General features: G+C 39.0%; 1 protein-coding gene across 2 annotated transcripts in view; it reads left to right on the top strand.

Moving 5' to 3' along the window:
* ZDHHC17 (zinc finger DHHC-type palmitoyltransferase 17) overlaps positions 1–17,234 on the top strand; it is a 100,429-nt gene that overhangs the window by 27,892 nt on the left and 55,303 nt on the right. For both annotated transcript variants that reach the window (XM_070788844.1, XM_019960209.2), the window contains exon 3: positions 1,761–1,883. In XM_070788844.1, coding sequence (XP_070644945.1) covers positions 1,761–1,883 — 123 coding nt within the window. The remainder of the gene's footprint in view (positions 1–1,760; positions 1,884–17,234) is intronic.

Here is a 17,234-nt window from a genome sequence, read left to right on the forward strand (position 1 = left end):
TTCTGAAGTTCTTAGTCCACTGGTACCCTGCTTTACGCTGCGCACACAGTCAGAACCAAAGCACACCCTGCCAGCTCTCTTCACCAAGCCAATTGTACTGCTCTACGTGAATTCTTCCTTTTCAAACCTTGCTTCTATTAATATATCCTTTCTCTCCTTTGTCATTAATCTCACTCTCTAATGCATGATTTCCATCAGCAAATATACTCCAGCATCTTTCATCTTAAGAAAAAAAAACACCTTTCTTTATTCCTCAAATACCCTCTAACTATGTCTGCGGTCTATGATTTCTACCTTTTAAAACATTTATTTAAAGTTTGAAATGTTTCAATTCCCCAGGTAAATATAGAGAAGAATATAACTGTCAGATGAAGCAGATGCTAACATTTTGCTGTAATTGGTGCAGGTTGCTCAGCATCCTTTTTCCCTTATCTCCCCAAGGAAACTTCTCTTGAAATTACTATGAATCATCCTCATGAACATTCCTCTGTGCGTGTGTGTGTGTGATTCCTCTGCGCGTGTGTGTCTTCAGTTGCTCAGTCATAGTTTACTTAACTGGGCACATGTAATAAACAGTTTTCCGAAAAAGAACAGAGAACTGAAGGTGCTGCTGTCATCTCTTGTGAATTGTGGAACTCCTGGTCTTTGCTTAGGTTGACTGACTTTGTGCATGCATGCGTGTGTGTGTGTGTGTGTGTGTGTGTGTGTGTGTGTGTGTACATATGCAGTACGGAGCCAGTGTAGGTATGCATTAAAGCAGTGAAGACTGCTAAACGTTCGTGAAGTGTACTTGCTTCCTCTGTGAACTGTGATGCGCATGTAGCCTCACCGTTTGCTGCGAATGGTCCATTACTGTGTCGCCTCCCCCAGCCTCACCCTGGGGTGTGCCTTGCCCATTTTGGAGGCCATTCTGATTAATATGGTCGAAGCTCATTTAAAGTTGTTTTTGTGTCGCATATTTCCAAGGATCCAGTATTTTGTTTTGGATAAAGTTAATGGTTTTTGAGCCTCCATGATGGATTCTTGGTGATTTGTTGTATTATTCTTTGCATTTTTGCTTATGCATAAAAATGTCCATGTTCTAGCATTTTGAGAAATATATATGCAGCCACACAGTGACCTACACAGAAAGAGAGGAAAAGGTTAAGCTCTGTGCACACATCTTTCTTCTTTATTAAATTAACTTCTTTTCTTGAGCTCTTCAGTAAACTTTCTCTTATGTCTCATTGACTTAAACTCACAAGACCCTTCCTCACCCACCCTACTTCCCACCTCCACACTTCCTTTTTTACTTGCCTTTAGGAATACCAAAGCTAAATTTCTAAATAAAGTATCTTAAAGTTGTAAGACATCCTTTTCTTTTTTTGATGTTGTTCTAAATCAATGATAAACTCTTTGTTATTGCTTGTTTATGACAATATTTTAACATAATTGTATGTGTTTTTAACAAGCTGCCTTGTGTTTTGTGGACTAGTGGTGATACTAGTGAAAACAAACAACTGATAGATATTTTTATTTATAGTGCCCTGCTCTCTCCTACTGGATGAGTTACTGCGTTAGAGAAGAGAAATTTAAAGTTATAAAATGGGTTAGTAAAAGCTGTTGGAATATTGATATTTCTAAAGTAACACTTTATATTGAGAAAGCCTTTTTAGTTTCCAGGTATCAAAATGGAGCATCAGTTTCTTCTAGAAATGTTATTTTCAGCTTTAAATCTCTTGTCAAATAGTAGTAGCAATCATGTTTTCCTTCTTTTTAAGATATGGAATATATGAACGCTGCCGAGAATTGGTGGAAGCAGGTTATGATGTAAGGCAACCAGACAAAGAAAATGTTACACTCCTTCATTGGGCTGCCATCAATAACAGAATAGATTTAGTCAAGTAAGTATTCTTTATTTTTAAGTAATTAGTTGTTACTACAAAATTATTGAGAATAATTATAAAATATATAATTTCTAAAATTCATAGCTTTTAAAATGTAATTTCTGTATACTTTTTTTTTTCCCAAGAAAAAATTGTTTTTAATGTATGTTGAATGTTTATGTGATGGATATTTTGCTTAGTGCTTTTCCATGTATATTTTAAATCTTAATTCTTGAAATAACCTATGTGAAAAATAACAATTTTTACTACTGTCCTAATGATTTGGAAACTGATGCATAAAGAGGTTAAATATACTACCAAGTGACATTTGGCTGTTAAAGGTTGGCGTCTGAACTTTTAACTCAGGCAGTCTAACCTGTAGCTCACATTCTAAATATGAATTCTATGGAAAGAGGGAAAGGGAAAACAGGAGTTACAAAGATAGTAAGTAATAACCAAACTTCATATCAGCATAAATGAAGAATACCTTATATACTCAGTATACATTATTTTATTACTTTATTTTTCTGCTTATTCAGTAATAAAAGTTAGATAAGCAGGAGTCAGAATGATAACAAAGTCTTAGTAAATCTGGCTTAATAGTCTCTGGCAATTTGGGCCTAAGATCTTTAGATAGAGACATGAATCTGAAATGAACTACTTGCAGATGTGCCTTTGAAGTACAACATGCAGACTCTAGAGATAAATATGATGTTAATATCAAGTAAAAGAATTTTCCCTTAGAGTACTAAAAAAAGATTAAGCAAGTAATAATTAAAGCATTGAACTCGGTGAATCACTTTCTTCTGGAGAGCATGTTTCCATCTTATTTGTTCTTTTCCCCCTTCTTAAACCTCTAACTTTTCCTCTGCCTGCATGGGGTCTCTTGATGTCTAAATTCTGTTATTGATTGTCAGAAAATGTTTTTATTTCATCTTCATTTGTGAAGGATATTTTCAGATGGCATAGAAATTTAGATTGGCCATTTTTGTTTTATTTTTGTTGTTGACTTATTGAGAGTATCATTCCACTGTTTTCTGGCTTCTGTTACTACTGATAAATCAGTCTAAGTATTATACTTTTAAAGGCTTTGCTTTTTTTTTTCTTTCTTTTTTTCTGACTGCTTGTAAGTTTTTTTCTTTCTGGTTTTCTGCAATTTCATGATGACATTTCTAAGTGTGCATTTCTTTTATTTACTCTGAGATGGCAAGAAAGTCTTGATTCTGTGGATTGATGTCTTCATCAGTTCTGGGAAATCTCAGCCATTATTTCTTCAAATAGGGCTTCCCAGGTGGCACTAGTGGTAAAGAACCCACTTGCAAGTGCAAGAGGCACAAGAGACACGGGTTCAATCCCTGGGTCAGGAAGATCCTCTGGAGGAGGAAATGGCAACCCACTCCAGTATTCTTGCCTGGAGAATTCCATGGACAGAGAAGCCTGGTGGGCTGCAGTCCATATGGTTGCGAGGAGTTGGAACATGACTGATGTGACTTAGCATGTACGCATTTCTTCAGATACTGCTTCTGCCCCGTTCTCTTTTTGGCTCTTTCTGGAACGCCAATTAAATGTATGTCTGGCCTTTTCATCATATACAGTGTCTCTTACCCTGTCTTCTATGTGCACCATCCTTTTTTCTCTGCTTCGTTCTGAAAACTTCTGACTTACCTTCCAGTTCTTTTGTACCCTATGTGTTTTCTGCTGTTAGATCTATTCAGTGAGTTCCTAATTTTGATTTTTAGTTCTAGAATTTCAATTTTCTTTTAGCTTTATTATTTGATTCTTTTGTTGCTGAAATTTTCCATCTTGTCTTACATACTTAAATATATAGTTATTATATAATCTGTCTGAGAAGACAGCATTGGGAGCATGTGGGTCTGTATCTGTTGTATTATTCTTTTGTGTTCCTGTTTTATCTTTGAATGTATACTAGATATTATGTTTGAAAACTTAGTTGTTGAATAGTTTGAGGCCTAAGGTGAGAAGATACCATTTGTTTTTATTAAGCCCAACTTTAAGGCTTTAGCTTTTCTGGAGCACTCAGGTGGCTGACGACTATGCTAGAGCAAGGTTTAATTCTGGTTCTTAACTGCTCCTACAGTTAAGCTTTTGGGGTCCCAGCCCTTCTTTTGCTTTGTCTGCTGAGGTTGCCTCTGGGCCAACTCTCCTGCTTCAGCAAATTGTCTCTAGGGCAGTTTTAACCTTCTCCTGAATCTTAATCTCCTGATGAAGGTGAATGCTCTTAATCTTCTTAAGTTTTATTTTTAGGAAATATTTCTTGTATTTTGTTGAGCTTTTTAAAGTTTTCTTTAATTGAGTTGGTTCAAATTACCTAGCCTTCTGTAGGCTCTGTATTTCTTTTTAATTACTGTTATTTTGATCACAATCAGTTCAGTTCAGTCACTCAGTCGTGTCCGACTCTTTGCAACCCCATGAACTGCAGCACGCCAGGCCTCCCTGTCCATCACCAAGTCCCGGAGTCCACCCAAACCCATGTCCATTGAGTCAGTGATGCCATCCAACCATCTCATCCTCTGTCGCCCCCTTCTCCTCCTGCCCTCAATCTTTCCCAGCATCAGGGTCTTTTCACATGAGTCAGCTCTTTGCATGAGGTGGCCAAAGTATTAGAGTTTTAGCTTCAACATCAGTCCTTCCAATAAACACCCAAGAATGATCTCCTTTAGGATGGACTGGTTGGATCTCCTTGCAGTCCAAGGGACTCTCAAGAGTCTTCTCCAACACCACAATTCAGAAGCATCAATTCTTCAGCTCTCAGCTTTCTTTATAGTCTCACTCTCACATCCATACATGGCTACTGGAAAAACCATAGCCTTGACTAGACGGACCTTTGTTGGCAAAGTAATGTCTCTGCTTTTTAATACGTTGTCTAGGTTGGTCGTAACTTTCTTTCCAAGGAGTAAGCGTGTTTTAATTTCATGGCTGCATCACCATCTACAGGGATTTTGGAGCCCAGAAAAATAAAGTCAGCCACTGTTTCCACTGTTTCCCCATCTTATTTGCCAAGAAGTGATGGGACCGGATGCCATGATCTTAGTTAAGCAATTAAAAAAATTAAATAGTACTTAAAGTCTTACAATGAAAACAGCAGCCCCTCCCTACCTTTTAGTTCTATACCCCCGAGGTAACTATTTTCAATACTTTAGATGTTTCTTTCATTATTGTATTTTATATTTTTATGTTGTTACTTTTATGTAGAAAGTTATCTTCTTTACACAAATGATAGCAAATGCTTTTCAGCTTTCTTCATTTAATTTTTGTTTCTTGAAGATTTTTCATATCAGTACAACTAGAGCTACATCATTCTTTTTAAAAAGCTGCATAATATTCAATTGTATGGACTTTATTTAATGGTTTACCTATTGGTGAACATTTAGATTGATTTTAGTGTTTTTACTATTTCATACAGTGTTGTGATTAATACCCTCTTCACATAGCATTTTCTTATGTTTGTGTATATCTGTAGAATTCTTATGAGAAGGAAACTTGGGAGGATGAATTTTATTAAATATTGCCAAATTTTGTGCTGTTTCTTGGCTTATCAGTTATTTTATTTTGACTTTCTGTTTGGGGATAGCCAGATGTCCTAGAACACCTCACTGCTAATACTTCTTCCTCTATCTGCTGTTACAGTTTTAGTTAAATTACTGTGTAAAGTTTAAACTGTTGTGCATATGTACATTCCCACTGATAAGCCCAGAAGTGTTCAGTGATCCATTTTTGTTCTTGTAGAATTTTTATTTTTGTCTGAAGTAATAGTTGCTTTTTTCCCCTCATTTGTTTAACTTTCTGTATATCATAACTGATTGTTCCATACTGTTAAATAGAACTGTAAAAACCATCTGTGTGTACAAACAGTATCAGATAATTTATTGGTTCCTTTTTTGGTGGAGTGGAGAGGATGAAGTCATTTCTGAATTTCTCCATCTTTCTGTTCTAGCAAAGACTGTTTGCTCTTGAGAGCTGCATACAGCCATCGTCTCAAGACGCACCTTTGCATGCATTCTGCTCTTGAGAGCTGCATACAGCCATTGTCCCGAGATGCACCTTCGCATGCATTCTGCTCTTGAGAGCTGCATACAGCCATTGTCCCGAGATTCACCTTCGCATGCATTCTGCTCTGGAGAGCTGCATACAGCCATTGTCTTGAGACATCTTTGCATGCATTCTGCGAAATCCCTTTGCTCCATTGTTGGTCTCAGTTTCCTGCATCTCACATGCTTCTATCTGTTGGTTTACTCTCTGCTCTTAGTAGATAACTAAACTTTCTGATAACTTTCTGAGAGAAGGAGAGTGCTTGGGAGGAAAATGTTTTGAAGTTACTATCTCTTATGCCCTTAAACCTTATTGGTTGGTTGGCTGAGCATAGACTTCTAGATTGAACTTTTTTCCTCAGAATTTTAAAGCATTTCTTGATTATGTTTTTGCTTCAAGTGTTGCAGTTGAGATATGTTTGATCTTCTGTTGATCAAAAAGTCACATTTGTCTTGTGTAAAAATAGATAAGAAACTCTAAAATGAGAAATGCAGACATAAAGTCTTGATGTTGTCTGGGTTATGGATTGTTCACCACTTATGGACAAGTGAGGTTACAGAATAAAGTCAGTAATTGTAGAGTGGGTTAATAATTATAGTGTCTGTGTATATTATATCTTCAGAGGGGTAAACTTAATTTCTTACAATACATAGTCTAGCAAGTTACTTTCCTAAAATAAACATAATTGTGAGTAAATACCATTTTCAATAGCAAGTAGTATTTATAGCCTCAAGATTTTTACTTTTGAGTGTAGAGATACACCCTACTTTAAAGCTAAAGCATATTACTATTTCATGGATACTAGCAGAAGATACCGGAGAAGGCAGTGGCAACCCACTCCAGTACTCTTGCCTGGAAAATCCCTTGGATGGAGGAGCCTGGAAGGCTGCAGTCCACGGGGTCGCTGAGGGTCGGACACGACTGAGCAACTTCACTTTCACTTTTCACTTTCATGCATTGGAGAAGGAAATGGCAACCCACTCCAGTGTTCTTGCCTTGAGAATCCCAGGGATGGGGGAGCCTGGTGGGCTGCTGTCTATGGGGTCTCACAGAGTCAGACACGACTGAAGTGACTTAGGAGCAGCAGCAGCAGAAGATACATGATTCTGGTAGAGACAAAGGCCTTTGTTATTCAGAGTGCAGCAAATAGCATGACCATCTTATTTACATAGCTCCCTCTTGCTCCCTAGGTTCTATAGGAGCAGCTTGATATGGTCCAGGTGGATGTAGCACACACAGTGGATATTCATTGCCTTTTTTTTTAAAGCAGTATTTAAGATTTATTTTGCTTTATAACAACAAAGTATATTTATTTCTTCTTTACTCAGAAAATAGAAATATGAAACATTGACACTAATTCAAAATTGCATCTCTTTCAGATATTCCAGTTTAATCATTGATCATACATTGACTTTGTAGATCATATATAGATGTAATGTTTTCAGTTTGGAAAGTCTAGGCATGACTACAGGGTCTGTAACAAAACAAATGAAATGCAACTAAATATGACAAAAAAGACAAACATAAGCCAGCTATTAGAAAGCTTGAGTCAGGATATTAGAAAAATATTCTAATAACTTTATTTTTAAGATATAATTGTATTTATTTATTTAAAAGTATTTGTTTTTAATTGAAGGATAATTACAGTATTGTGTTGGTTTCTGCCATGTATCAACATGAATCAGCCATAGGTATACATATGTCCCCTCCCTCTTGAACCTCCATCCCACCTCACACCCCGTCCCACCTGTCTAGATTGTCAGAGTACCACGTTGAGTTCCCCAAGTCATACGGCAAATTCCCACTGGCTCTCTATTTCACATATGGTAGTGTTCATGTTTCTATGCTGCTCTCTTTGTCCCAATCTCTTCCTCCCCTCCTTGTCCCACCCTCTTCCTCCCCTCCTGGGTCCACAAGTCTGTTCTCTCTGTGTGTCCATTGCTGCCCTGCAGATAGGTTCATCAGTACAATATTTCTAGATCCGCTATGTATGCATTAATGTATGATGTTTGTTTTTCTCCTCTGACTGACTTCACTATGTATAATAGACTCTCAGTTCATCCACCTCATTAGCACTGACTCAAATGTGTTCCTTTTATGGCTGAGTAATATTCCATTGTATATGTGTACCACAGCTTCTTTATCCATTCATCTGTCAGTGGACATCTAGGTTGCTTCCATGTCCTAGTTATTGTAAATAGTGCTGCAATGAGCACTGGGGTACATGTGTCTTTTTCAGTTACGGTTTTCTCAGGGTATATGCCCAGTGATGGGATTGTTGGGTCATGTGGTAGTTTTGGAGAAGGAAATGGCAACCCACTGCAGTACTCTTGCCTGGAGAATCCCATGGAAGGAGGAACCTGGTAGGCTACAGTCCATGGGGTCACAAAGAGTCGGACACGACTGAGCGACTTCACTTTCACTTTTCACTTTTCATGGTAGTTTTATTCCTGGTTTTTTTTAAAGAAACATCGTACTGTCCTCCATAGTGGCTATATCAATGTACATTTTCATAGTCAGTGCAAGAAGGTTCCCTTTTCTCCACACTCCCTCCAGCATTTATTGTTTGCAGATTTTTTGATGATGGCCATTCTGATTGATAGGTGATACCTCATTATAGTTTTGATTTTCATTTCTCTAATAATGAGCAGTGTTGTACATCTTTTCATGTGTTTATTAGCCATTTGTATTTCTTCTTTGGAGAAATGTCTGTTTAGGTCTTTTCCCCACTTTTTGATTGGAATGTTTGCTTTTCTGGTATTGAATTGCATGAGCTGCTTGTATATTGTGGAAATTAATCCTTTGTCAGTTGTTTCAGTTGCTATTTTCTCCCATTCTGAGGGTTTTTTTTTTTTTTTTTTTCCCACCTTGTTTACACTTTACTTTGCTGTGCAAAAGCTTTTAAGTTTAATTAAACTATACTTGTTTATTTCTGTTTTTATATCCATTACTCTAGGTGGGTCATAGAGGAACTTGTTTTGATTTACGTCATCACGTGTTCTGCCTCTGTTTTCCTCTAAGAGTTCTATAGTTTCTGGCCTTACATTTAGATCTTTAATCCATTTTGAGTTTATCTTTGTGTGTGCTGTTAGGAACTGCTCTGATTTCATTCTTTTACAGGTAGCTGTCCAGTTTTCCGATCGCCACTCACTGAAGATAGTTTTCTCCATTGTATATTCTTGCCTCCTTTGTCAAAGATAAGGTGCCTGTAGTTGCATAGATTATCTCTGGGCTTTCTGTTTTGTTCCATTGGTCTATATTTCTATTTTTGTGCCAGTACCATACTATTTTGTTGACTGTAGCTTTGTAGTGTAGTCTGCAGTCAGAACAGTTGATTCCTCCAGCTCTGTTCTTCTTTTACAAGATGCTCTGGCTATTTGGGGTCTTTTGTGTTTCCATACGAACTGTGAAATTTTTGGTTCTAGTTCTGTGAAAAATGTCTTTAGTAATTTGATAGGGATCTCATTGAATTTGTAGATTGCTTTTGGTAGTATAATCATTTTCACAATATTGATTCTTTCAACCCAGGAACATGGAATATCTCTCCATCTGTTTATGTTGTCTTTGATTTCTTTAATCAGGTAGGTTTATGCATAGGGTTTTTTGTTGTTGTTGTTGTTGCAGTGGTAGATGGGATTGATTCCTTGATTTCTCTTTCTGATTTTTAGTTGTTAATGTATAGGAATGCTAGTGATTTCTGTGTATTGATTTTGTATCATGTGACTGTACTAGAGCAGATTAGCTCTATTAGTTTTCTGATAGTATCTTTAGGGTTTTCTGTGTATAGTATCATGTCATCTGCAAACAGTGAGAGTTCTACTTCTTTTCCAATGGATTCCTTTTATTTCTTTTCTTTTCTGATGGCCATGGCTAGGACTTCCAAAACTATGTTGAATAATAGTGGCAAGAGTGGGCACCCTTTTTGTTCCTTATCTTAGATGAAATGCTTTCAGTTTTTTACCATTGAAAATGTTTGTTGTGGGTTTATCATTTATGTATGGCCTTTATTATGTTGAGGCAGGTTCCCTCTATGGCCGTTTTTTTAAGAGAAAGTTTTTATCATAAATGGGCACTGAATTTTGTCAAAAGCTTTTTCTGCATCTATTGGGATTATCATATGGTTTTTGTCCTTCAGTTTATTGATATGGTGTATCACATTGATTGATTTGTGTATATTGAATCCTTGCATCCCTTGGATAAACCAAGCTTGGTCATGGTGTATGATCTTTTTAATGTGTTGATGGATTCTGTTTGCTAGAATTTCACCGAAGATTTTTACATTTGTGTTCATCAGTGATATTGGCCTGTAATTTTCTTTGTTTGTCATATCTTTATCTGTTTTGGTATCAGGGTGATGGTGGCCTTGTAGAATAAATTTGGAAGTGTTCCTGCCTCTGCAGTTTTTTGGAAGAGCTTGAGAAGTATAGGCATTAGGTTTTCTCTAAATGTTTGATAGAATTTGGCTTTGAAACCATCTGGCCCTAGGTTTTTCCAGAGATTTTTTACCATAGTTTTGATTATGATTTCCTTGTAATTAGCTTGTTCATAGTTTCAGTTCCTTCCTGGTTCAGTCTTGGAAGATTGACCTTTTCTAAGAATCTGTGCATTTCTTCTAGGTTGTCCATTTTATTGGCATATAGTTGCTCTTACGATCTTTTGTATTTCTGCATTGTCTGTTGTAACCTCTCCTTTTTCATTGCTAATTTTGTTGATTTGATTCTTCTCCCTTTTTTTCTTGATGAGTATGGCTAATGGTTTGTCAATTTTGTTTATCTTCTCAAAGAACCAGCTTTCAGTGTTTTTGGTTTTTACTATTGTTTCCTTCACTTCTTACTCATTTATTTCTGCTCTGATTTTTGTGGTTTCTTTCCTTCTGCTACCTTTACGGATTTTTGTTCTTCCTTTTCTAGTTGTTTTAGCTGTAAAATGAGGTTGTCTATTTGGTATTTTTGTTTCCTGAGGTGGGATTGTATTGCTGTGAACTTACCTCTTAGACCTGCTTTTGCTGCGTCCCATAGGTTTTGAGTTGTGTTTTCGTTGTCATTTGTTTCTAGGAATTTTTTGATTGCCCTTTTTATTTCTTCAGTAATCTGTTGGGTATTTAGAAACATATTGTTTAACCTCCATGCGTTTGTGTTTTTTAAAGTTTTTTTCCCTGTCATTGATATTTAGTCACATAGCGTTGTGGTCAGAGAAGATGCTTGGTACAATTCAGTTGTCTTAAATTTACTTAGGTTTGACTTGTGACCCAAGATGTGGTTTATCCTAGAGAATGTTCCACGTTCGCTTGAGAAGAAAGTGGTATTCTTCTGCATTTGGATGGAATGTCCTGAAGATATCAGTAAGGTCTCTCTGGTCTAGTGTGTCATTTAAGAGTTGTGTTTCCTTATTAATTTGCTGTTTTGATGATCTGTCCATTGGTATAAGTGGGTGTTACAGTCTCCAACTATCACTGTATTACTGTCAGTTTCCCCTTTTGTGTCTGTTAGTGTTTGCCTTGCATATTGAGGTGCTCCAGTGCTGTGTGTGTAAATATTTACAATTGTTATGTCTTCTTCTTGGATCCATCCCTTGATCATAATGTAGTGTCCTTCATTGTCTCTTGCTATATTCTTTATTTGTCTATTTTGTCAGATATGAGGATTGCTGCTCTGGCTTTCTTTTGATTTCCATTTGCATGGAATATCTTTTTCTATCCTCTTACTTTCAGCCTGTATTATCTCTGGCTCTGAAGTGGGTCTCTTCAAAGCAGCATATATATGGATCTTGTTTTTGTATCCATTCAGCCAGTCTGTGTCTTTTGGTTCAAGCATTTAATCCATTTACATTCAAAGTAATTATTGATATATATGTCCCTTTTGACCTTTTCTTGTTTTTGATTTGTTTTTGTAGGTCTTTTCCTTCTCTTGTGTTTCCTGCCTACAGAAGTTCCTTTAACATTTGCTGTAAAGCTGGTTTGGTGGTGCTAGATCCTCAGCTCTTGCTTTTGTGTAAAGCCTTTGACTTCTCCATCAGTTTTGAATGAGATCCTTGCCTACAGTAATCAGTTGTAGATTTTTCCATTTCAGTACTTGAAATATATCCTGCCATTCCCTTGACCTGCGGGGTTTCTGCAAAGATCAGCTGTTAATCCTATAAATATGATTAACAGCTTTCCTTTGTGTATTACTTTGTGTATTTCCTTTGTGTGTTACTTTTCCCTTGCCGCTTTTAGATTTCTTTCTTTGTACTTAATCTTTGTTAGATTGATTAGTATGTGTCTTGGCATGTTTCTCTTTGGGTTTATCCTGTTTTGGGAGGACTCTGCTTCTTGGATTTGATCGGCTGTTTTCTTTTCCATGTTAGGGAGGATTTTAACTGTAATCTCTTCAATTTTCTCAGATCCTTTCTTTTTCCCTTTTTCTTCTGGGACACCTATAATTTGAATGTTGGTGTGTTTAATATTATCACACAGGTTTCTGAGACTATCCTCAATTCTTTTCATTCTTTTTTCTTTATTCTGCTTTTCAGTAGTTATTTCCAATATTCTGCCTTCCAGCTCATTTATCTGTTCTTCTGCCTGGTGCTCTGCTGTTGATTCCTTTTAGAATGTTTTTAATTGCATTAATTCTTTTGTTTCTTTCTGTTTATTCTTTATTTCCTCTAGGTCTTTGTTAAATGTGTTAATTGATTCTTGGATTTTCTCCATTCTGTTTTCGAAGTTTTGGACCATCTTGACTATCATTACTCTGAATTCTTTTTCAGGTAGTTTGCCTATTTCCTCTTCGTTGTTTGGTATTGTAAGTTTTTAACTTGTTGCTTCACTTGTGCAATATTTCTCTGTCTTTTAATTTTTTTCTAACTTACTGTGTTTGAGGTCTCCTTTTCTCAGGCTTTAGGGTCGTATTCCTTGTTCTTTTTGGTTTCTGCCCACGGCGGGTTAGGTTGGTCCAGTTGTTTGTGTAGGCTACAGGTTGGGAAGACTTGTCTCTGCGTTCTGGTTGGAGGAGGTGAGCTTTTTTCCCTCTGATGAGCAGGGCTGTGTGAGGAGGTATGTTTTAGGGTGTCTGTGGGAGGCCTGTCTGCTGATGATTGAGTTTGTGTTTTTGTCTTGTTTGTTGTTTGGGTGAGGTGTCTTGTGCAGGGTGCTGCCGGACCTTGGATACGGGTAGAGACTTTTGTGGGAGTTCTCACAAATTAACACTCTTGGGGCTAGGAGTTCTCTGGCAGTCTAGGGTCTTGGACTCAGAGGTCCCATTCCAGAGGCTCAGGCCTGATCTCTGGTTGGGGAACCCAGATTCCACAAGTTGTTTGTTATGGCATGAAAGGGGATTAAAACAAAAGACAAAACAAGAAACAAAGGAAAACCCCCAGACAAATGGGAAATACAAAATCAGACAAATAAAAGCAAAGACAAAGGAACATACACATACACACACATAAAATTAAAACAGCCCAAGGAAAAGGAAGTAGAAGAGAGTAACCCGGTGACAAAAGGAAATAAAAAATGGCATCGACCAGTTACAAACAAAACTAAAACACAAGCCAAAAAACAAGACCAAAGCAGAGTGCCAACTGGGGAATAAAGCAGTGAAAACAAAGCAGACTAACAAACATGGTGAAATAGAGGAAGGAGGACAAGAAAAAACCCACAGAACCAGGAAAGGCCAATGAGTAGGTTCAGCTCAGTTCAGTTGCTCAGTTGTGTCTGACTCTTTGCAACCCCATGAACTGCAGTACACCAGGCTTCCTGGTCCATCACCAACTCCCAGAGTTTACCCAAGCTCATGTCCATTGAGTCAGTGATGTCATCCAGCCATCTCATCCTCTGTCATCCCTTTCTCCTCCTGCCCCCAATCCATCCCAGCATCAGAGTCTTTTCAGATGAGTTCATTCTTCCCATCAGGTGGGCAAAGTATTGGAATTTCAGCTTCAGCATTAGTCCTTCCAGTGAATATTCAGGACTGATTTCCTTTAGGATGGATTGGTTGGATCTCCTTGCAGTCCAGGGGACCCTCAAGAGTCTTCTCCAGCATCACAGTTCAAAACCATCAATTCTTCAGCACTCAGCCATCTTTATAGTCCAACTCTCACATCCATACATGACCACTGGAAAAACCATAGCTTTGACTAGATGGACCTTTGTTGGCAAAATAATGTCTCTTCTTTTTAATATGCTGTCTAGGTTGGTCATAACTTTTCTTCCAGGGAGCAGACATCTTTTAATTTCATGGCTGCAATCACCATTTGCAGTGATTTTGGAGCCCAAAAAAATAAAGTCTGACACTGTTTCCACTGTTTGCCCATCTTATTTCCCATGAAGTGATGGGACCATATACCACGATCTTAGTTTTCTCAGTGTTGAGTGTTAAGCCAACTTTTTCACTCTCCTCTTTCACTTTCATCAAGAACCTCTTTAGTTCTTCACTTTCTGCCATATGGGTGGTGTCATCTGCATATCTGAGGTTCTTGATATTTCTCCTGGCAATCTTGATTCCAGCTTGTGCTTCATCCAGCCCAATGTTTCTCATGATGTACTCTGCTGCTGCTGCTGCTAAGTTGCTTCAGTTGTGTCCGACTCTGTGCAACCCCATGGACTGCAGCCTACCAGGCTTCTCTGTCCATGGGATTCTCCAGGCAAGAACAGTGGAGTGGGTTGCCATTTCCTTCTCCATTGCATGAAAGTGGAAAGTGAAAGTGAAGTTGCTCAGTCGTGTCTGACTCTTTGCAACCCCATGGACTGCAGCCTTCCAGGCTCCTCCATCCATGGGATTTTCCAGGCAAGAGTACTGGAGTGGGGTGCCATTGCCTTCTCCCGATGTACTCTGCATATAAATTAAATAAGCAGGGTGCCTATATACAGCCTTGATGTACTCCTTTCCCAATTTGGGACCAGTCTGTTGTTCCGTGTCCATTTCTAACTCTTGCTTCCTGACCTGCATAGAGATTTCTCAGGAGGCAGGTCAAGTGGTCTGGTATTCCCATCTCTTGAAGAATTTTCCACACTTTTGTGCTGATCCACATAGTCAGAGGTTTTGGCATAATGATGTTTTTCTGGAACTCTCTGTCCAGCGGATATTGGCAATTTGCTCCCTGGTTCCTCTGCCTTTTCTAAATCCAGCTTGATCTGAAAGTTCACAGTTTATATACTGTTGAAGCCTGACTGGAGAATTTTGAGCATTACTTTGCTAGTGTGTGAGATGAGTGCAACTGTGCGGTAGTTTGAGCATTCTTTGGCATTGCCTTTCTTTGGGATTGGAATGAAAACTGACCTTTTCCAGTCCTGTGGCCACTGCTGAGTTTTCCAAATTTGCTGGCATCTTTGTGCAGCACTTTCACAGCATCATCTTTTAGAATTTGAAATAGCTCAACTGGAATTCCATCATCTCCACTAGCTTTGTTCACAGTGATGTTTCCTAAGGCCCATTTGACTTTGCATTCCAGGATGTCTGGCTCTAGGTGAGTGATCACACCATTGTGGTTATCTGGGTTGTGAAGATCTTTTTTGTATAGTTCTTCAGTGTATTCTTGCCACCTCTACTTCTGCTTCTGTTAGGTCCATACCATATCTGTTCTTTATTGAGCCCATCTTTGTATGAAATGTTCCCTTGGTATCTCTAATTTTCCAGAAGAGATCTCTAGTCTTTCCCGTTCTATTCTTTTCCTCTATTTCTTTGCATTGATCACTGAGGAAGGCTATCTCTCCTTGCTGTTCTTTGGAACTCTGCATTCAAATGGGTATATCTTTCCTTTTCTCCTTTGCCTTTTGCTTCTCTTCCTTTCACAGCTTTTGTAAAACCTCCTTGGGCAACCATTTTGCCTTTTTGCATTTCTTTTTCTTGGGGATGGTCTTGATCACTGCCTCCTGTATAGTGTCACAAACCTCTGTCCATAGTTCATCTGATAGGCAGTCTGTCTATCAGATCTAATCCCTTGAATCTATTTGTCCCTTCCAGTGTATCATCGTAAGGGATTTGATTTAGGTCATACCTGAATGGTCTAGTGGTTTTCCCTACTGTCTTCAATTACGTCTGAATTTGGCAATAAGTTCATGATCCGAGGCATAGTATAGGTAGAAGCATATAAAGGAAATAAAAGTAGGATTAAAATAAAAAAGTTCTCAAAAGCTTAAAGAGATTTAATAATAAATCAACAGTCATAGCAACAGAGAAGAAAAATCCAGAACCAACTTCAGAATGCATCAAAATATAAGAATGATAGTGTTTTCTCTCACATCTCAGCTGTCAGCGTTCTTGCCTTGCTGTAAGTCCCACAGTCCACCTCCACCTCCTTAGGTTGGTTTTCAAAACTAGGCTGGTCGCTGTGCCTGCTGTGGGGACAGCTCAGACTCTCATTTGGCCCTACTCCTGCGTGTTTGGCCTCCAGTGTCCGCAGCTGCCAGAGCTAGGTTGTTTTATTTTGTGGGAACTCTCATTATCGTTTTATATGTTCCATAGATGCAGAGTCTGCCTTGTTGATTGTGTGGATTTAATCTGTAGTTTGTACAGCTGGTGGAAATGTTTCTGTTACTCTTCCTTAGCTACACTGCCTCTGGAGTTCAATTGTGCCTTTAGCTCACTTCTGCGTGTGGTCATCCACAGGCGTTTGCTCCTGAGACTGCCCTTTGGGACTTGGGTCTGCCTCAGAGAGGACCGGTGTGGAGGTGGTGCAGCTGCTTGGATTGCAGCGCCAGGCATGCAGGGGAGCTGGCGGCCATGGGCACAGGAGATATGGCACTGTTAGGGATTTTTCTAGCCTCTGGCAGCTCTGCCCCTGTGAGGATTGAGTGTGGAGCTGGTGCAGCTGCTTGGATTGTGGGAACCCTGGCAGTGCCAAGTAGGCAGGGACACTGGTGTCCTCAGGCACAGGAGCGGTGGCACTTTCTGGTGGTGGTGGTGGTGGTAGTGACTCAGTCATGTCTGACTCTTCGTGACCCCCGTGGACTGCAGCCCGCCAGGCTCCTCTGTCCATGGAATTCTCCAGGCAAGAATACTGGAGTGGGTTGCCATGCCCTTCTCTAGGGGATCATCCCAGCCCAGAGACTGAACCCAGGTCTCCTGCACTGCGGGAAGATTCTTTACCATCTGAGTCACCAGGAAGGCCCTAATAATCTTTTTTTGTAGCTTCTGGCAGCTGTTGTTCAAAGAGTTTCACTGGCTCGTCCTTCTCTGTTGCTTGGCACAGCTGGCGCTCAAAAGACCCCCCTAGCTGGGATCCTTCTCTGTTGCTTGGCACAGCTGGTGCTCAAAAGACCCCACCCCCTGGCTGGGATCCTTTTGTTTGCTCCACAGATCAGGCACTCAGAGGTCTACCCGCTCTGGGGGTCTTTCACTATTGGCC

Source organism: Bos indicus, chromosome 5 (genome assembly GCF_029378745.1).
Source record: "Bos indicus isolate NIAB-ARS_2022 breed Sahiwal x Tharparkar chromosome 5, NIAB-ARS_B.indTharparkar_mat_pri_1.0, whole genome shotgun sequence".
Lineage (NCBI taxonomy): Eukaryota > Metazoa > Chordata > Mammalia > Artiodactyla > Bovidae > Bos > Bos indicus.